The 20,813-nt window shown below is 57.0% G+C and overlaps 1 protein-coding gene across 1 annotated transcript in view; it reads right to left on the reverse strand.

The window, feature by feature from the left end:
* The window catches only part of DOCK2 (dedicator of cytokinesis 2), a 364,075-nt gene that overhangs the window by 8,481 nt on the left and 334,781 nt on the right, over window positions 1–20,813 (reverse strand). The window contains exons 39-46 of the mRNA XM_036240222.1: window positions 19,847–19,936; window positions 17,948–18,052; window positions 14,478–14,619; window positions 9,838–9,919; window positions 8,580–8,664; window positions 7,689–7,775; window positions 2,744–2,920; window positions 1,386–1,469 (exon numbers count right to left, since the gene is read on the reverse strand). Coding sequence (XP_036096115.1) covers window positions 1,386–1,469; window positions 2,744–2,920; window positions 7,689–7,775; window positions 8,580–8,664; window positions 9,838–9,919; window positions 14,478–14,619; window positions 17,948–18,052; window positions 19,847–19,936 — 852 coding nt within the window. The remainder of the gene's footprint in view (window positions 1–1,385; window positions 1,470–2,743; window positions 2,921–7,688; window positions 7,776–8,579; window positions 8,665–9,837; window positions 9,920–14,477; window positions 14,620–17,947; window positions 18,053–19,846; window positions 19,937–20,813) is intronic.

Raw genomic sequence — 20,813 nt, forward strand, 5'->3', positions numbered from 1 at the left:
AGGAAGGAAACCAATCAAAGCCTGGCCTTCCTGCTCCCCAGCTTGGGGGTGGGGGAATATCATTCTTTGAGCAATAAGGGGCATGGCGACCTCGGAAGGCTGGGGCCTTGGAGGTGTCCGGCTTTCGCAGGTGGCACAAGGCGAGGAGGGAGAGGGGTCCCTGACACAGAGGCACCCTGGAGAGACTTCTGTGCGACCCCACACTGGCCCCTCCAAGTCTCGCCTTGCATAAGTCAGCAGAGGCAGAGGGGGACCTGAATCAGGAGCCCCTATTTTAGGAAAAGAGCCTGCGCCCAGTGCTTCCCGCTCCCTGGTTTCCCCAGAGTAGCAAACACTCCCCACCACCATAGTTCGCTTCCTTTGCACCCTGATTGTAAGAGGGGAGTGAGGACCGGCAGCCACAGACTGCTCCCCTGCCCCTGGGCTGGGTCCTCCAGCACCCCCCCCCCCAGGAGTGTGCTGGGTGCTGGGTGGTCCCTGAGAGCAGGGAGGTGTTTGAGGAGGGGCTGCAGGGGGCCTGGAGGAGCCTGGTCCGTCGAAGCCTCTGGGGCAGGGGTCTGGTGGATGGTTCCTTCTCCAGGGAGTGGGAGAGACGACAGGGAGAGAGGCGGGAGAGAAAACACAGGAGAGAGCCAGAGAAAGGGGAGGAGGAGGAGGAGAAGGAGGGAAACAGAGAAGAGGAAGATGGGGTGCAGATAGAGGCTAAAGACAGAATGGGGGGCGGAAGCAAAGAACTGAGAGAGGGAGACAGAGTCAGACGCACAGACCGAAAGAGTCAGGAGGGAGCAGAGCACAAGGAAGGGGCAGGGTGGGAGGCGGAGGGCGCAGGGGCGACGGGCAGGCAGGAGGGCAGGGTGGGGCCGCGCCTCGGGAGTCCTGGGCTCACTCCCAGCGTGCACAGCAAGGCCCTCTGACCAGCACCAGCCACACAAAGGCCGCGGTGATCCCCAAGCCTGATTCCATCTGAGCGCCATCTGCAGCAAACTGGGCCAGTTTGAGAAGGAGGGGCTGGTGGGGCCCACGTCTTCTCTGATCTGATCGGCATGTGCAGGGTGTGGGGAAGGTGGCAGTGGGTGTGGGGGGGGCCTGGCTTTTGTTTCAGTCCCACTTGGTAGAAGCCACTTCCTGAGTCCAACCACCCACAATGCACCACGCGGCGCATGGCTGGCCCTATGCAGCGCCCCAGCGGGCAGTGCCCGAATCCAGGTCCCAGGGTGGGCCTGCTCAGGTGACTTCTAGTGTCAGAAGAAGGGCCGAAAGCCGAAGCCAAAGGACAGGGGGACATGTGAAAGCAGGTCCCAGCCGCCAGAGGCCAGCTGAGGGCAAGCGTAGGGGAAGGGGGCTGGGCAGGATGGGGGGGGCTCCCGGGCCCAGCTCGGCCTCACCTGCCACGCAATCAGGTCCTTGAGGCGACTCAGCTTGTCCTGGTCCTCGGGGTGGTCCCTGGTGTACTCGTCAGTGAAGAAGGCCTGGGGGGACAGACAGGTGTTTGGGGCTTTCTGTTCACTGGGTGCAGACTCCTAGCCCATGTCTCTGGTGCTGAGAGGGGAGGCCCCTTGGGAGGGGCAGCAATGAGGTCACCCGTATTTGATGGGCAGGGACCTGCAGTGACCTACACTGTGTCCTCAACAGGGGAGTAGTCCTCCGAGTGGGGACCCGGATCAGCAGCACCAGCCCCTCGCCTGGGAACGTGTCAGAGGTGCACACGCTCAGGCCCGCCCACACGGGTGGAATCCGAACCTGGGTGGGGGCTCCCGTGTCAGTTCAAAAGCTCTGCGAGGGTTCCGATTCCTGTTTAAGGTCCAGAGCGTGGCCCCAGCGCACCTTACCACCTCCCTCACTGTGTGTGACCCCGGCGCCCCCAGCCCCTTGCGCGCTCACGCCCTCAGCGCGCTCCTGTGTGCAGACATCTCCGCCCTCAAGGCTCAGCACCGGCTTCGCAGCGGTGGCTGCGGGTGTCAGGGTGGCTGGAGGGACTGCCGGGCAAGCAACTGGAATGACTGAATCGCAGTGCGGGGTTGTAGTCTTGGTTTTACGCCAATGACTAGCATTGAAGGATAACGGGAGCTTTACTGGAACGAGGGGTCCGTTCCCCCTCAGCGTCTCCCAGGTGTGGTCCAGGTGGGAAGCAAGTGAGGATTTCTGTTCCGTTCACCGCCAGGGGAACCCTGCTGCCCCCCTGAGACACTGGGCCTCTCCGCAGTGAATACGGGAGACTCAGATCTGACTCCCTCTTCGCCCGGGACACCAGGAGCCTCAAAAATAAAATCGGCTCAGATGTGTGGGGATTTCGGAGGGACCTTTGACTGGACATCTAAACAGAGACTCCTTTCAGAGCTGATCTAGCCCATCTGCCTGTCGCAGGTTCATTTCTTCCCCTTTTCAGAAGACGTTTCAGATCCTGGGCTTGGGTTCATGGCTTCTCGGCGTCAGAGGTCTGGCTCTCAGCCATCGGGCTGTCCCAGAGCCTCACCTTGGCAGAGGCACCTAGAGGTGTCCAGTGAGCTCAGGGCCCTCGTGACCCCCACCCCTTCCTGCCCCGGCTCCGTGGGGCACTGAGGGTGGGAAGGAGAGGAGAGGGAGGCTGTGGGGCCTCTGGAAAGTGAACGAGGTCCCCCTAGGCTGAGGTGTCCCTTGAGGGGCAAACAGCCACAGTAAGACCAGCGACATGGGGCGGCGTCTGCCCCCCGCCCTCTGGCCGCTGCTGCGCTCCCCACCAGGGCCGGGACTCGGGGGCCCTCACCTTCTCGTACTTGGCGAACCCTCCCATGACAGCAGGGTCCACGATCCCGTTCAGGAGCATGGACAGGGGGTTGATGGGCAGGCTCTCATCACTCTGGTACTGGTTTATCATCATCAGGATCTTCTCGTTGGCCGTGGACATGGTCTCGATGGCGTTCTCCAGAGGGCTGATGGTGGTCTGTGGGAGATGACATCGCCAAAAAGAAAGGGCCTTAGCAGGTCGCTTTAAAAACAGATACACTCACTGCTATCGACTCCATTTGGGGGTGGAGTCAAATGAGGCAATGCCCCCGAGGCGCTGTAGCGGCCCTGGCATTAGTGAGCTCCCGGGCTGTCTGCTGTCCGGGAGGACAGGCTGCCTTCCTGTGCGGCCAGAAGGGGTTTCCCTGGGGAGGCGAAGGCGGGATGTGCCAGCCATTCGCTGGGGTTTCAGAGGCGGGGCGTGCTCCTGGGAGGCTTTTCCTTCCCGTACCTGGTGAACATGCTGCCGCCCACCCCGTCTGGCATTGCCTGTGTGCCTACTGCCCCTGAGCGGTCAGCAGACAGCAGAGCAGCTGGACAGCCGCTGCCCCCGCCTGGCCCACAGCCAGTCCTGTGGGTTGCTGTGTGACAGGTGGATTCAGTTTAGTTGGGAAGATCAAAGTAAACACCTCTCCAACACCCCTTAGAAAGGGCTCTGAGCAAGACGTCATCCAGTGGCGACTGGACAGTTAGGGTTCTCCAGGGTATGGAATCTGGAGTGAAAAACTCAAAAGGGCCCAAAAACTTTTTCTGTGGAAGACCCAGAGAGCAGATATTTTAGGCTTTGCAGACCAGACATTCTCTGATGCAACGACTCAAGTATGTTATTGTAGGGAGAAAGCAGCCCCAGGCAACAGGAAACTGAATGCGTGTGGCTGTTGCCCTAACACCACTCACAAAAGCAGGTGGCAGGTGGGATCTGGCCCACAGGCCAGAGTTTGCTCACCTCTGGACTAAACAAATGAACACTGAGGCAGAGCTCAGCTCTGCTCGTTTTCTTTTAGCTGTGTGACCTTGAGAAAGGGTCTCCGAGCCTCAGTTGACTCACTGAGAAAACCTACTGAGAACAGCTGTTAGCTGTTACTCCTTTTCGTAGGTGTCAGGACAGAGAACAGCAGTGGTCCCAACAAGGGAAGACTCGTTGGCGGGGGTGGGGCTGGCTGCCTCCCTGAGTATGTAGCCAAAATCACGAGATAATATGACTCTTGACTCAGCAGAATTCTTTAAAACAACGTCACTGCTAGATATTATAACTATTGGTAGATGAGGAAGGCAGAACCAACCTCTAGAGCCCTCTTGGTCATCTTTTTAAACCCTGTCCTTAAATCTCTGTGAAATCCTAGCCTCCTCACCTCTTCTCGTTTGTTGTCATTGTTAAAGATGGCTGCTCCCTGCAGCAAGGGCCCTGGGAGCAGGCCCTCTCTGTGCCACTGTCTCTGTCACGCACACGCTCGCACATGTGCACATACACGCACACACGCACACATGCAAGCAATCACGCACACGTGAATCGGAGCAGGAGGCTGGGTGGCCTGCCTCGCCGGGCTGAACCCTGGAGGAAGCCCCGGTCTAGACTGAGTTCTAAGGAAAATCTATGCCAGCCACGTGGGTAGAGCCCAGCACCGCACCCGGATCGCAACAGGAGCCCGGCATGTCTGAGCGACGCAGGCTTTAAGGAGAGTTATTAAAAATGGAAAGTCCTATTGATCGGCTCTCCTCACGTCTGAAGCTATTTTTGAATCCCCAAGTCTTTAACCTCATTAGAGCCCCGGGAACCGAGACTGGGAACGAGAAGTCCTTTGGCTTCGCATCCGTGACGTTGGTGTAGACCACGTACATGGTCTCAGAGCAGAGAAGTATATATAGCCCTTGCCCAACCCGCGCGAGGGGAGATGAATGCTCAGAGGAAACGCTTTGGGAACAGTTGTACAGGGAGGAGCATTAGCCAGAAGAGGAAGCGGCGCTGCCCCTTGCCGCCAGGGCTGCTTCACAGTCTTCACAGGCATTTCGCCCGCATCGCCGTCTAAATCAAGTCCTCTGCGGAGCCCCATGCCCTGCACAAGGCCGGCATTGCTGCACCCCCTCTGCCACTGGTCACTTTGGCAGTTCCAGTCCCACCTTTGGGGCTCAGTTTCCTCATATGCAAAACAGCGGGGATGGACGAGAATAGGAAGGGACTGCAAACTGGACATGTGAGGGCCACACTGGGCCTGGAGGGGTCTCCGGCTCAGACCGCGCAGGAGACCGCAACTGGAGGGAGTCTGCGTCCGCTCCAGCAGCCCCTGCTGCCATGAGGCGACTCTCTCCCTTTTGTACTTTTTTCTGGGCTCTGAAGGTATCCGAATTTGTAGCTCTTGGGCTCGGGGACCTCTAGAGAAGCTTTCCACTCCAAAATTCCCGTTTTTCAGTCTCCATTTTACAGAAGGTGACAGCTAAGGCCTAGAGGCACATGGTGTTGGTCCAACAGCAACACAGCTCGTCAGTGACCGCAGGGCGTGTGTGGCTCTGGCCCCAGACCAGGGCTCGTTGGAAAGACGGTGGTTCTTGGGGCCAAGAGCAAGAAAGAACCCTTGATAAGCAGAACCTACACTCGAGTGCCATCAGAAAACACATCTCTGTACAAACACCCCGTCTCCATGACGACTCATGGAAGCAACAACTGACAAGATACAAATTCAGGGGACACAAAAACAAACCCTGGGAAGCGAGCATGAGACTCGGACACCCTGGCATTCCGGGTAACTCAGCTGGGGGAGGCTGCGACACAGGACCCCACTCAGGTCAAGTTTTTTTGGGTTTTCCCAAACCCTCTTCTCAGAAGACATTAGGATAAAAGGAACAAAACAAAAAGGTGGAGTATTTCTTTTCTAACTTCAGAATCCTGAGTTCACAAAACAAGGTAACTGGCTGGACAGTACGGATATCTGCATATAGATCGGTGGGTATAGATTTATTTAACAAATATTCTTGAGCAGCAGTATGGGCCTCAGACTATGCTTCGCACTCATGATATGGCAGGAAACAAAAGAGACAAAAGTCTGGCTTCCTGGAGCATATATTATAGTAGCACTTATATTCTAATATGTGTAATACTCCAGATATTAAAATTAGCACACAGACACACTGGACAGTCTGTTAGGAGGTGGCAGCTGTGTTGAGGAGAAAGGCAGTGGTGGAGGGGAATGGGGGTGCAGGCAGGGCTCCCTCCATTGCCCACAATCTCATGGGGACCCTGAAGGACAGGGGGCCCCTTGCTGAGCACCACTAGAGGAAAAGGCACAGCAGGGCCACTGAGTGGAGGCTACAGATTGGTAGACAGTTTCTCATTCTTCGCCTCAAATGTGGGATTAATAACAGCACACACTCCACAGAGTTCTGTATTCAATGGGGTAATGTGATAAAACCTTGACACAGGGCCTGGGACACCCGTCAAGCTTCCCCTGTCAACCTGTCCCATGAGGAAGAGCGTGAATGGTTTCTTTCTTTCCAGGGAACTACTTCCTGTCGAGGGGGGGTGGGGGACATGCTGAGGAAGGAGGAGAGAGTGAGCCCAGGCACCTGAGGTTGAAGTCAAACCCCACCTCATTTGCTAAGCTTGAACAAGCCACTAACTCAGTCTGCACCTCAGTGTCTCCATCCGTAGAATGGGAGGAATCACAACAGTCATCTCAGTGCTGCTGAGGGTTAATGAGACCGTGCATGTGAAGTTTAGCACACCCTCACTACATGTCTGTTGATGGCATCATTATCAGTATTATAATTTCCCCAAGGCCGAGGCCGTGCCCGTGAAGAGGGGACTAGGGGGCCGCTGGTTTCCCTGGAAGGGAGGTGGGCATTAAGGCCGGAGTGGGCGGTCTTAATGCTGATGCTACAAGTAGCTTGAAAACGTCAATCAGACCACATTCCTCCTCTGTTCACGCCTCCAGGTCACTCACTAGGAAAGGCCAAGTCCTTCCAGTGGCCTGTAAAATCCCACACGACCTGGTACCCTATTGCCACAACTCAGCCCTCACGTGTGCTGATCCAGACACAAGCATGCTCGGGATCCAGGGCCTTTGCCCTCGCTGTCCCCTCTGTCGGGCTGTCCTTCTCGTCAGTATCTGCATGGACCACTCCCCGACTGCCTCCAGACCTTTGCTCAGAAGCCCGTTTGTCAGGAAGGATTTCTTTGGCCACCCTACTTACATAGCAACTCCTCCATCATCTTTCTCTTCCATTTTTCTCCGCCAGGGCAGCACCACTTGACAGAGCATATTGACTTTGCTGGTTTGGTCTGTCTCCTGCACTAAACTAAGCTTCATGGCGGAAGCTTCAGGTCTCAGGACAGTGCTTGACACGTGTTAGGTACTCGTTAAATATTTGTTGGGTGAATAAAACATCCTGAATATGCCCCTATGTTTCAGGGTTCCCCACGACCACCCTGACCCTCCCCTGCAGGAGCGGAAAGGGTCTTAGCTGCCCGAGGACGCGAGGACCCTGAAGTCTGCTGAGAAGCAAGACGCATGCGGTCTGCACAAGGAGTCCCCACGTGTTCAGTCTAGACAGAGCTTCGCACCTGTGGGCTTCTGCTCTGTGCGCCTCCGTTTATCCAGCTGTAAAGTGGACTCACAGTGGATTCTGCAAATGCCCCCCGTGGGGCCGCTGGGACCAGGGGGACCTGAGGGGTGACTGAGTGGACAGAGCCCAGGCCCTCTGCCCGCCCCCTGCATCAAGCTCAGGAGCACCCCATTCATCCGCTTTCATTGTTCTCAGGTTTCAGGGGTGAGGAAAGAAAGTCATCCGATGCTTAAAGAAAGAAATCTGAAAGTAGCTCATTTGGATGCTGCCTTCAGTCCCTTCCTGCACTGGAATTCCGGGATCGCATGGTGGCTTCGGACAGAAGCCCCCGAGGCGGGGAGAGGGCGCCGTGGAGCCCGGAGACCCACCTGGGACATTTGGAGCACCTCGAACCAGCGCAGGATCCCCGGCAGCTTGTACGCAGTCACGAAGGAGGTCCTCTCGATCCACATCGACTGTGCCCCGGGCAGCGGTGAGCCGGGAAGGAAAGCAACACTTGTGAAACCTGGGTGTCAGAGGCGCTCGGCAGGGTCCCCGCCGGACCCCCAACTCCCTTCCACCCGAAGTCCGAATAAATATTGCAAGACCCAGAAACACGCTCTCCCTTGCCCTTAAGAATTCTTCCCAACGTCAAGTTTAAGGTTCCCCTGGACTTAGGCCCCGTAAGCTTTAAGCTGGGTTTCTAAACAGTTTGGATTTTCAGGCAGTATTTTACGTATCCGTCTGCACGTTCTGGGGGAGGGTCCACTGTGTGCAATAGACTCTCAAAGGGGCAGGAACTCCCAACTATGAAGGACCACAGTGTAAGGCAAAGAGCAGAGGGAGACCTGGAGCTGCCTCCTCCTTCCAGCCCTGGCCCCTGGGACCGGAAGACAGGCACTAGCTTGGGAAACACACGGGGCAGTGGGGACTAAAATCTCCGTGGTTATCCTTGGTGTGTCCTGGAGGATTCGACCTCAACACTCCTGCTCAGCCTGAGGGTCCTCCCTTCTAGAAGTGCCTGAATGGCCTGCGGTGGGAGGCGCATCTCACAAAGGCCTGGCTTGCATCTTGAGAGAGGGAAGACTCAAGGGACGAGGAAACAAACCCAAAGGAAGGGACCAGGAGTGCGTGTCACCGGCTCAGTGGATGTTGGTTTTACTTCCTTTGGCTTTGGGTCAAATTCCCTCCCATTCTGAGGCCGGCAGATGCACGCCCAGCTTGGCAAGGGTGGCCCAGGGGCGCGGTCAGGGCTGCTGAGGGGGAGGCGAGATACTCACGGCGAACTCGTTCTCGGGGTCGACAGTCCCCCTGCGCACCGGCCGGGAGTAGTGGAATCTTTGCACGTAGTTGGATTTATAAAAGCTGCAAGACAGGAAGAGGCAGAGGCTCCTGGTGGCATGCGGGCTGCGGACACGGAGCCCGCCCTGAGCCCGCCCAGGGCCGTCCGCTCCAGCAAGCCTCCAGCCGGCAGAGTCCGCCTTGTACCGTTTCAACCAGGCTCTCCATGCAGGGAGGTTTAGGAGGTAGACTGGGGTTATGGCCGCGTGAGAACAGGACAGCCCTGAGGGGACTCAGGCCTTGGCATTCTTGCATTAATGCACACAGGGTCACCTGGTCATCATTTCCTGTGCCTCCGTGAAGGATCTACACAACCCTAACCTAATGCCCCAGGGGATCTGCCAAGGATTTCTTTGGGAGGTCCCAGCCACCCCCCCAAATTACGTTCCCTGGCTCTGCAGTGAGTTCTGCCATCAGGCCAGCAGGGCTCAGTGCCAGCTGTGTGGCTGTTGTCCCTGCCCACGGGCGCCTGACTGAGGGGTCCCAGGAGGCGGAAGTCCAAGCTGAGCTGCACCTGCTCAGTGGCAGGCCCTCTGTGGGCTGGTGCGGGCTGCCTCTCCCTCAGGGCCCCGGCCCGTCGTCCTACAAAGCAGATCCCGCTTCCCACTGGTCCTCCCAGCGGGAGGCCTTTTACTAAGGTACTGGGGTGCTGTATTGGGTTCCTGGATCTAAGGGGGGGTGAATTGGACAGCTGGAAGGGGTGCAGCCTTGCACCCTGCAGACTCAGCAGACCCCATGGCTCGGCCTCGGCTCTGACCTTGCAATCTGCCTGCAGGCTACTTCCTCTGACGTCCCTTTACCATCATCTGAGCACACCCATTGTCAATGCACAACCTCCCCAAAGGCTGACAAGACGTCCCTTTGGGAGAACGTGCTCGCCCGGACCCCTCCTTCACACACGGGCACTGCGGATTGACCCGAGTGACAGATTCTCCACACCCCGTTCGGTGAACCCCATCACTGATCACTGAGGGGCCGCTGTGCCTCAAGGCAAACCGTGTCCTCGTTCCCGCCGTCCGTCTCTGGCTTCGGCCTTTTCAGTGGCAGAGCCCGGGTGGCTAACTAGGGGTGATTCTCCCCCCAAGAGGAAGGGGAACAGAAGGACCCAGAGGGGCACTGGGGCCTGGCACCAGCTGAACTTGGGAGCCCCCGGGATTTCCTCCCCACTCCATCCTTCCAGTGAGCTGCAGGCCTCACTTGATAATCTGGTCAGGCACCGGCTTATTCTTGAACCTGGGGTGTTCATCCAAGACAGGCTGGACGGTGAAACACTGGATGTCTGGGGCCCCTGAGTTAAGGTTCACAACATGTCGATTGGCCACAGAGACAGTTCCAAGCAGAGCAGGTCCCGCTGGGACCTTCCAGGACAGCCCTTCTGGGGTCAGGTTTTTATTGAGTGACCCATCTCAGGTTGCTGGCTGCCAACTAGGTCCTATTGACCAGTTGGCGGTCAGGGGTGCCTGTCACTTGCAACCTGTCCTAGGGCTCAGGGTTGGCTGGTAGTGCCTAATCACCATTATCATTGCTGTATCATCGCGGACAATACTGCCATCGAATGCATTTATAGCTCCCAATCGACTGCAGACCACATCTGCCCCTGGGCTCCTTTTATCTCTCCAGTTCCACGGAGCAGCGTATTCATGTGAATCGTCCCGTTTCGTAGACGAGGATATCAAGGTCAAAGAAGCTGGACAGCTTGCTGAAGCTCGCACGGCTTGTGAGAACAGAGCAGGAGTTTGTATTCACGTCGTTTAACCCTACGCTCAGGGCTCTTTGACTCTGGACTGCTGCCTGGAGTGGCCCTTGGACCAGCAGCCCTGACCCAGACCTACAGAATCAGAGAGTGTTTTCACAAGATCGTCACAGGCAGGCTCGCATTTGAGCAGCACGGCTCTAGAGCGTGTGCATGCACTTCACACTCCCGCTCCGCGCAGGACTGTTAGGCCGTGACCAGGCTCAGTGGGGAAGCGCTCCGCGATCGGCCAGTGATGCCTGCCACGGGCACAGCGACAGGCGAGGCAGTGTGTGTGCCAGATCTCTGTCACACTTGTTCTAGACCTTTACTGGCACACTGAACGGACAAAGTCAGTGTGTCGGGGCCCATTCCTGCGCCCTACTCCATGGCATCTTTGCCTGTCTCTCCCCTTTAGTGATCCAGGGTCTCCCCTTGCTCTGTTCTGCCAGCCAGGAAATTACGGACTCCTCATACTGGCCTTCTCATATGCCAGGGTGTGAATAGGAAGCATTCCCATGCTTGGCTAGGGTCCCCCATGTCCCACGGTTACCTGTGGGGATTCACGGAGGCTCCTACCGCTCCCTTTGCTGGGAACGCTTTCCCACATCCCCGGCGGTATTTTCGAGTGTCCAGCTGTATGCAGCCCGGCCGCAAACATTTCTGCTGCAGAACTAGTGTGTCGTGGGGCAACTCTGTCGTAAAAGATAATCTGACAGGTGGGCAGGCTGGTTTCATTTCTCCATGGACACATCAATTTAAATACGTTAAATACTTCATGTGTCTAAACCAGTTGTCATGGTGGTTTGGCTTTATTTCATTTCTCCATTGACAAGTTCTCGCAGTGGCCCCATTTTTATATGAAATCTTCACCCTCATATTGGTCGACGTGGTGACAAGTAGATGGGGTGGTCTGAAATAGTGGATGATAACAAGTCCACATATTTACCTGATAGAAAATATGGTAATAAAATGTACTGGCCTGGATTACGTACAGTAGTAGAAAATGATCACGTATCGGTTTGCATGAATTGCATCCAGCGACATTTCCCATAGAACTCTGGAATATCTATCCACAGACATGTGACACTATGGGAATACAAATCGACGATTTTAAAAAATGTCTAGCAATAGAGCCTTTTTAATTTTGTTATTCACTGTTTCCTGTTTTATATTGTCCTTTTATGACAAAAGCGCCTTACAGTGAATTAGTTCTGCAGCAAAAATGTTTGCGGTGAAAAGGCCTGTGGCCGAGATGTTCGATGCGAAGATGCTAGAACGGAGAGAATCCATCCGCGTGTTCACCACGAATGCTCTCCCACTGAACAGCAGGGCTGAATAGTTGTGACAGAGATCACATGGCCCAGAAAGACAAAAATACTTTCTATCTGGCCCTTGATAGAGAAATTTGCCAACTCCCATTTTAAAGCAGTTTCTGGGTCATGTCTACTGGTCTTAGCAGCTGGCCTTGGTCTAAGGGGATAATCCAAACCTGCCCCGATGAAGCCACACAGAAGGATGTGCGCGAGACTCTAGCCATGTGCTGAATCTATGCAGAAACCTCGGGCCCGACGTCTGGCAGAGAGGATGGGAGGGGACAGGAGCTGCCCAGCTAAGAGACCTTGGCTTTTAAATGTCATCTCCCACTTGGATACCGAAGTGGAAAGACAGATCTGCCACCTTTCTGAACTGCTCGCCAGCTGTTCAACACGTGAAGCATGAGAACAGCGCTCAGATGCGGGGAAGAAGCAGGCCCGAGTTCAGGTCCTCGTTTCCTCCCTTCCTGAGATTTCATGCACGGTGCTTACCGGTTCCGAGCCTCGGTTTTCTTATTTGTAACACCCAGAGGGTGATCCTACCCATCTCAGAGGATTATGCTGAGGACAGAATGCGTGCAAAACGCCTAGCACACGGACAGCTAGTTAATAAGGGCGTTCTGTTCGTTAATCTTGAACAAAACGATGGCATTACAGAAGAAGTCAGCCCTTGGGACACACAGATCTGAGAGCTCAGATCTCACCCCCATCACTAACTGGCTGCACAGCCCCCCTCCCTGCCCCACGCGCCTCCTGGGGAAGCAGGACAATGAGCGCCAGCCCTGTCGGGTCTCGTGGGGACTGACGGGGCCGCGGTGCTAAAGCACTCGGTCCCGTGCAGAGCCTGAAGAGGACATTTAGCAAATGCCCGAGCGTCCTCTCTCCTCTCCACCTGGTTCTGGGCACGGAACCGGCCCGCATGTGATTGCATGGCCAGGAGCGTAGGCTCTCTACCCGCCCCAACTCAAAAGGCCAGGGAGCTGTTCAACATCAGGTGTCCACTTAGGGAGGCCCGAGGAACCCACCTGGGTCGCACCTGCAGCCAAACTCAGCTGTGAGCTGCCAGCCTGCACAGCTCCAGGTCCTGCTGCGGAGAACCCTGGCAGAGCAGGGGCGAAGGGCAGGCGAGCACAGTGGAAAGGTTACAGGTGAATATGCATCTCCCGAGGGGAGAATACTTGCCCGCAGATTTAGCCGACCAGCCATGCAACCTGCCGACCCCATCTGAAAGGCTGTAACTTAATTTGTGTTAAAGGGTGCCAAGTGGGGGCCAGGCTGGCTTAATGCGCCTCCACTCTCGCCTGCCTGCCTCTTCCTGGGGAGTCCGCCTCCTGCCTCGGGTCAGCTCCTGGCCCTGGGAACACCACGCCCTGCCCACCTGTGTCATCTCACGTCACCTGTCCTCTCTGCAGGCCAGGGAGCTGGCTCCTCCCCCCTTCCTTTCTCTGTCTACCTCTCTTCTATTTCTCGTGTTCTTTGTCTTCCTGTTAACTTACATGTATTTCCCGAGAGCAGCTTTGTGTGGGGCACTGGGGGAGATGCAGGAAGTAGTACAGTGATCAAGTCTCTGCCCTCTGCCCTCTGCCCTCTGCCCCCTGCCCTCACGGAGCTTATAGTCTAACTTATATGCACCTTTTTTTTTTACCCTCACCCGAGGACATTTTTGCATTTATCTTCAGATAGAGCGGGAGGGAGAGAGGTAGGAAGTGAGAGAGACACATCGACTGGTTGCCACCCACATGACCCCAACTGGGGCTGGAGACGAACCGCAACCGAGGGACGCGCCCTCAGCGGGAACGGAACCCGGGTCTCTCCGGTCCGCAGGCTGACGCTCTAACCGCTGAGCCGAACTGGCCAGGGCTACATGTACCTTTAAAAAGCACAAAAGATAACAACAGACAGAGATGAATTCTCTAAAGAATAGAAACCGAGGTTGAGATAAGAACCATGAGGAGTTCGGAGAGGCCCTTTTAGGTGAGCAGGGCGACCTCTTCCCGGAGAGGCCCCCGAGTTAGGTCCGATGGGAGAGAAGGGAGCGAGGGGAAGGCCGTGCCGAGCAGAGGGAGTAGAGCGTGTGCAGGCCCAGAGGCAGGGGCAAGCTTGGTGTTTAAGGAACGGAAAAGAGGGAAGAAAGAGTCGGGGGTGACGGCATTGGAGAAGCAGGCTGGCTCAGAGGATGGACAGCCTCTCAGGCCTCTGAGGGGTTTGGATTTCATCGGGACAGAGTTGTGGCACCGTTTCAGTTCCTGGAACCTGCTCCTCCCGACTCAGGCCTGTGCACATGATGGGCCTGGCGTCTGCCCAGGACGGTCCACCAGCTCTCACTCACTGCTGGCCACCACCTTCCGCACCTTCCTCCAGCAAGCCTCCCTGCCCTCCTCCCACAGGGCCCTGCATGGCTTCCTCTGGGCACTGACACCTTTCTATGAATCCATAGTTAATGGTGCCATTAGTTACTCGATGTCTCTTTTAGGGAATGGACTATATGCTCCCTGAGGTAGAACCACTTTGCAAGTATCATCTCCAGCCGTGAGCCTAATGTTTGGCACAGCGTGGGAGCCTGCTAGTGTTCATTTCAAGAATGAATGAATGAATGAGTGAATGAACCAACAAATGCAACGTCTAGAATCTCTGGAGATGGGTTCTTTGTATCCCACCACACTGGACACTAAAATTGGCCCCTGGCAGTGATGTGGGCACAGCCCTGAGCTCTAAGATGGGGCTCTGTGGGCTGATGTCCCAGCAGGGCTGCCCAGGCCTGGCCCCGCTGGGGCCGTCTCCAAGGATACGTTGGCCTGGGGCGTTCTTCACGTCCTCCCCGGGGGCGGAGGTCGTGTTCATCTTCTCTGCGTTGGGGAACTGGCTCATGAGCTGCATCTGGAAGTCTTCTCTCCGCTCGTACTCCTTCCCCCGGTAGATGAACACTTTGTTCTGCGGAGACAAGACCCCACCAGAGATCTCAGGGCACAGGTCTGGAGGACAGGGCCAAGCACAGCTGGGAGGCTGCAGAGACCTCCCACAGCTCCTTCCCCTCTGCCTCCCCACCAGGAGGAGGAGCGCGGCTCTGACGTCCCGCCGGGCACACACTTCTCTACAGAGGCTGGTCTAAGGCAGAGAAGCCTGTGCCTGCAGAAAGCTTCTTCGAACGGCCCTAGGAGCGCTTTCGGGACAGTTCCTCAGGCAGCATTCATTGCCACATCTCCCTGTCCTACACGGCCCACTGCCACGTTTCCCTCCTCCTCCTCCACGGCCCACTGCCACGTCTCCCTCCTCCTCCTCCATGGCCCACTGCCACGTCTCCCTCCTCCTCCTCCACGGCCCACTGCCACGTCTCCCTCCTCCACGGCCCACTGCCATGTCTCCTTCCTCCTACATAGTCCACTGCCACGTCTCCCTCCTCCTCCTCCACGGCCCACTGCCATGTCTCCCTCCTCCTCCACGGCCCACTGCCACGTCTCCCTCCTCCTCCTCCACGGCCCACTGCCATGTCTCCCTCCTCCTCCACGGCCCACTGCCACGTCTCTCTCCTCCTCCTCCACGGCCAACTGCCATGTCTCCTTCCTCCTACACAGTCCACTGCCACGTCTCCCTCCTCCTCCTCCACGGCCCACTGCCATGGCTCCCTCCTCCTCCACGGCCCACTGCCACGTCTCCCTCCTCCTCCACGGCCCACTGCCACGTCTCCCTCCTCCTCCACGGCCCACTGCCACGTCTCCCTCCTCCTCCACGGCCCACTGCCACGTCTCCCTCCTCCTCCTCCACGGCCCACTGCCACGTCTCCCTCCTCCTCCTCCACGGCCCACTGCCACGTCTCCCTCCTCCTCCACGGCCCACTGCCACGTCTCCCTCCTCCTCCTCCACGGCCCACTGCCACGTCCCCCTCCTTCTCCTCCACGGCTCACTGCCACGTCTCCCTCCTCCTCCTCCACGGCTCACTGCCACGTCTCCCTCCTCCTCCACGGCCCACTGCCACGTCTCCCTCCTCCTCCACGGCCCACTGCCACGTCTCCCTCCTCCTCCTCCACGGCCCACTGCCACGTCCCCCTCCTCCTCCTCCACGGCTCACTGCCACGTCTCCCTCCTCCTCCACGGCCCACTGCCACATCTCCCTCCTCCTCCACGGCCCACTGCCACATCTCCCTCCTCCTCCTCCACGGCCCACTGCCACATCTCCCTCCTCCTCCACGGCCCACTGCCACGTCTCCCTCCTCCTCCTCCACGGCTCACTGCCACGTCTCCCTCCTCCTCCTCCACGGCCCGCTGCCACGTCCCCCTCCTCCTCCACGGCCCCACATTGCCCTTCTGGCCTTCAGTGGGCTGTGTGGGCTGGGCCTGTGGGGTGGAAGGGGCCAGCATTTGGGTCCTTCGGTATTTGGCTTCTGGTCCTAGCTCCGTGGAAACACACTTCACCCCCCTTGACCACGTTACCCTCTGCTAGATCAGTAGTTTTCGAACAGAGGGTGATGTGCCTCCTAGGGGCACTGGTAATGTCTGGGAACGTTTTGGGTTGCCACTCGGGGGAGGGGCGGTACTGGAGTCTGGGGTAGAGGCTGGGACTGCTAAACATCCTTCGTGCACAGGACAGAGGACCCAGTTTAAAATGTCAGTGGAGCTGAGGTTGAGAAACCCTTTTTTAGACCAGATCTGTGTGGCCTCAGTTGGTCCCTAAGTTCTCCTGCTCAAACGGATGTCTGTCAGCTCTGTGGATCAGTGCTTCCGAACCTGGGGACCATCTGAGGGGCCTGGGAGACTTAGCAGTTGGGGTTCCGAGGCCTCACCCCGGACCTGTGGAAACGGAACCTGTGGCAGGAGGGCCCCGGAACCTGTGTTTCCCGCTAGTTCCCCAGGGGGTTCTGATGTATGATCAGGTTTGGGAAGGCACCTCTCTTCCCCCACGGAAACCCTCAGTGTGTCCCCTTCTGCAGCTCGTGCCCACTCTGACTTCCACACCGACTGGTAACGTGAGGGGTTTATCCCATTGACTGCATGGCAGATCCAGTGGGGTCCGAGACCAGGTGTACTGATACAGTGATATTTTTCATAAAGATGCAGTTTATGTTAACGCATGATGGATTTATTGTTTTCAAATAAGTTGATGCCCAGACTGGTTGCTCAGTGGTTAGAGCAGTGGTTCTCAACCTGTGGGTCGCGACCCCTTTGGGGGGGCTCAAATGACCCTTTCACAGGGGTCACCTAACACATAACAGTAGCAAAATTACAGTTATGCTGTAGCAACAAAAATGATGTTATGGTTGGGGGTCACCACAGCATGAGGAGCTGTATTACAGGGTCGCGGCATCAGGAAGGTTGAGAACCACTGGGTTAGAGCGTTGGCTGGAGGACCAAGGAGTCTCGGGTTTGACTCCGGTCAAGGGCATGTACCTTGGTTGTGATTTGGTCCCCAGCCCTGGTCGGTGTTGTGTGGGAGGCAACCAGTTGATGTGTCTCTCTCACATCCATGTTTCTCTTTCCCTCCCTCCCTCCTTCCTTCCCTCCCTCCCTCCCTCCCTCTCTCCGTCCCTCCCTCCCTCTCTATCTGGAAAAATATCCTTGGGTGAGGATTAAAAAGAATTTTAAATAAATGTTGATAAATGTTTTTAATTTTCTCAATTTTAATTTTGAATATGGTAAATATAGATAAGAGTCTATAAGTTCCTTGGGGACCCCGATAATTTTTAAGAGTGAAAAAGGGTCCCGAGTCCTAAAGGTCTGAGCCCCAGTGCTCTGCAGGGCCTGCTGGGCAGCGGAGGTCCTTCCTGAGGGGATGGGGCGTCCTCCTTATGGGGATGGGGGTCCTCCCTATGGGGATGGGGGTCCTGCCTGTGGGGATGGGGGGTCCCGCCTGCAGGGATGGGGGTCCTGCCTGCGGGGATGAGGGGTCCTCCCTGCGGGGATGGGGGTGTCCTCCCTGCGGGGATAGGGAGGTCCTCCCTGCGGGGACAGGGAGGTCCTCCCTGCGGTGATGGGGGGGGTCCTCCCTGCGGGGATGAGGAGGCTCTCCCTGCGGGGATGGGGGGTCCTCCCTGCGGGGATGAGGAGGCTCTCCCTGTGGGGATGGGGGTTCCTCCCTGTGGGGATGGGGCTCGGTGTCTCAGGAGGCAGCTCTGGTGTCTGTGGCTGGGGAGTGAGCGGGGGGGGGGGCAGCACTTGGAGGGAGGACAGCGCGGGGTCTGAGCACACGCGGCTCCACAGAGTGTGGGGGTCAGCTGAGGTGCAGAGGCCTGGGGCCTGGCCTGTGTCGGAGTCAGCACAAACTCACCCGCAGAAAGGTGGGGAAGCCCTGGCCATAGTACCCAACAGCGAAGTAGTCCGGCTTGGGTCTGAGGATCTTCATGATGTTTTCATAGAACTTGGCCTGCTGGACCTGAGGGAAGAAAATGCACAGCTCGTCACAGCACAGAGGCGAATCGAAGGCACACTGAGCTCAGAGAGGCCACCGTGAAGACCTCGCTGCACCAGGACCCCTGTGCCCGGTGTGCTCATTTGCATATTGGTGGAGGTGACTGTGATCATAGCAGTACAGTGGGTCCCCTGTATCTGTGGGTTTCACCTCCACAGATTCAACCAACAGACTGAAAATATTAGAAAAAAATCCCAGAAGGTACTCCCCTCCCCCAAACACTTGAATTAGCCACATGCCCAGCGCTGCGCTGATCCACGTGGATGAAGGAGGGGCAGGCAGACCCTACTCTAGACTACATGCAAGTCCTGTGCCATTTGACACAGGGGACTTGAGCACCGGCAGATTTTGTATCACAGGGTCCTGGAACAGTCCCCCACAGACACCAAGGGACCCCTGCAGCAGCTCCAGTTACCGTGTAGCAGGTACCAGTGAACCACTCTGCCTGCACTAACGCGTCTACTTGCATCCACCTCACGGCAACCCCCTAAGTATCGCTTCTCCTTTTCACAGATAAAGAAATGTTATCTGCGCGCAGCCAGGAGGCGAGGGTGATGCCAGCCAGCTGTCGCCAAGCATGTGTTTGTGAGGGTCGGCGGACGGCAAGTGTCTCTGGATGTGGCTGTCTTCCAGCGTATGCACACAACATACATCATCAAGTCTCAGAGGAGTGTGATTTCCAGGTTTTAGCATCCCTGGAACAGCTTGCGTCTTACTGGTCACCTGATGGCATCTTACAGTCGGAATTAGCTGGACAGGAATCATTAGCCAGGCATGGCGCATGGAAAAGGACAAACTATGACGTCTTAAAGTTCATATGATACGGAAGATAAATGTGCATGGAACCGGACACAACCTGTGATGTGGGCTTGGTGCCGAGATGTGCGTGAGCATCAGCGTGTGCACACATGTGTACTGTGTGTGTGCACGTGTTTGTTTGCGTGTGCATAAATGTGTGCTGAGCCTGTGCTGGCGGGTGTGGGCCTGTGGGCCTCCCGTCTGCTAAAATCTATGTGGATGTACTCGTGGGGCAGATGTAAGTGTTTTCTGTGCAAGCTCATCTCTTAGAACACTGGGCTCCATACCAACCCTCCACCAAAACAATCCCACCAACCCCCGCCCCCCCGCATTCTGACGCATTAGAGCTGGACGGGCTTCTACAAATGGGCTAAGATGGGGACCTGGGGTCCTGGCTCTCAGGCTACCAGGAGGTAGCGGGGGTGTGAGTGGGGGGCAACCGAAACGTTCTGCCTTTTCCCTTCAGAGGCTGCCTCCCCACCAAGCCCCAGCCCCTGCAGCAGAAGCAGAGTAACTGGCTTCCCCCACTTTCTCTACCTAATCACAAGCACCGAGGAGCTAATGGGTAATGGCCAGATGGGGAGCATTTTAATGTGATTTATCTGTTAATCAGAAAGCACAAATTTGCGTTTTTATTTAATTGGCTTAGTGATTTGTGGGAGTTTTACTGCACATGTAGCCCGGCGCCGATTGGGTGTGCAACAGCCGCCCAGTGCCAAGCAGGTACTTAACACCCCACCCCAGCGACTGTCTGATGAGTTTCCCAGAATTCCTCCCTTTGGAGATATTCCCAGCGGGGAGGGAGCTGCTCGGCGCAGCCTGGCTGGGGCCAGGCCTTGCCTCCATCTGTATCTCGTGTCCCACCTGGCTGGCCTCCCGCCCCCTCGCCCCAGCCTCTCTGGTGAGCCAGGTCCTGAGCACCACCCTCCAGGACAACCAGCCCCACCGGCGACCCCTTACCAGGTTCTGGCTGAGCAGCTCGTAGTCAAAGATCTCCATCTCATATTGTTGCGCCAGCTCCTTGCACAGGGCGATGGCCTCTTCCCACATCTGCAGGAAGGGTGTGGAGACAGAGGTGAGGGGCGCCTCCGGGCTTGCAGAGCCCTTGCCGAGAAAGGGGCCTGTTGGCTGTGCCTCCTGGGACTCAACCGCAACCCCTCTGAGAGGTGACTCCTGGCACCTGTACTTTCCAGGTAAGAAACAGGGGTTCACAGGCAGAACGGCTACCCAGCTCAGATGCCCGACCCCAAGCAAAGCCAGGATGCCCACCTGGGGGTGACCTGTGGCCTTGCTGCCTTCCTAGCTCAGAAGTAATGAACCCTTGCCTCCCTCAGCTTCCCCTGAGCAGGTGGGGTGGGGAGGGATCGGCCCTATTTCCCAAAGAGAAATGGTTCGCAGAGGGGTGAGCAGGTGCCCTGGGATCAGAGAGGTTCTGGGAACCAAGATGCAGTTTTCCTGACGTCCATGCCTGGGATCCCTCCGCTGCGCAGTCCTGACACTGTCCCCCAGACATCTTCCCCCCTCCCCCCCTCCCTCCCTCCAGCTCTTTTATTTTGGGGTGTGTGTGGTAAGAACGTGAGATCTACCCTCTGACGGAATCCCAAGTTCACGACAGTGTTGCTCACACAGGCCCGACGTGACAGCAGCTCTCTGGAGCCGCCCCTTCTTCACGGGGTCATCGGGGCGCGTGAGGGGCGGGGCCCGCAGAGAGGCGGACATGGCAGTGCTACCAGAGTCATAAAAGAGTGACTGAGGCTTTTTAAAAATAGGTCTTTCCCATCTTTGAAACCAGTTCTGGAAAAGGACACAGGGGATCCTTCTCGTCGGCCTTGTCTGAGGCAGGAGTCAACAGATCACCGCCCCCCTCTGTGCCCACAGTGGGGGACCCCTGCAGAGCGGCCTGGGGATGGTCGCTCTCAAGGGGCCC

This window comes from Molossus molossus, unplaced genomic scaffold (genome assembly GCF_014108415.1).
Source record: "Molossus molossus isolate mMolMol1 unplaced genomic scaffold, mMolMol1.p scaffold_m16_p_4, whole genome shotgun sequence".
NCBI classification, from domain to species: domain Eukaryota; kingdom Metazoa; phylum Chordata; class Mammalia; order Chiroptera; family Molossidae; genus Molossus; species Molossus molossus.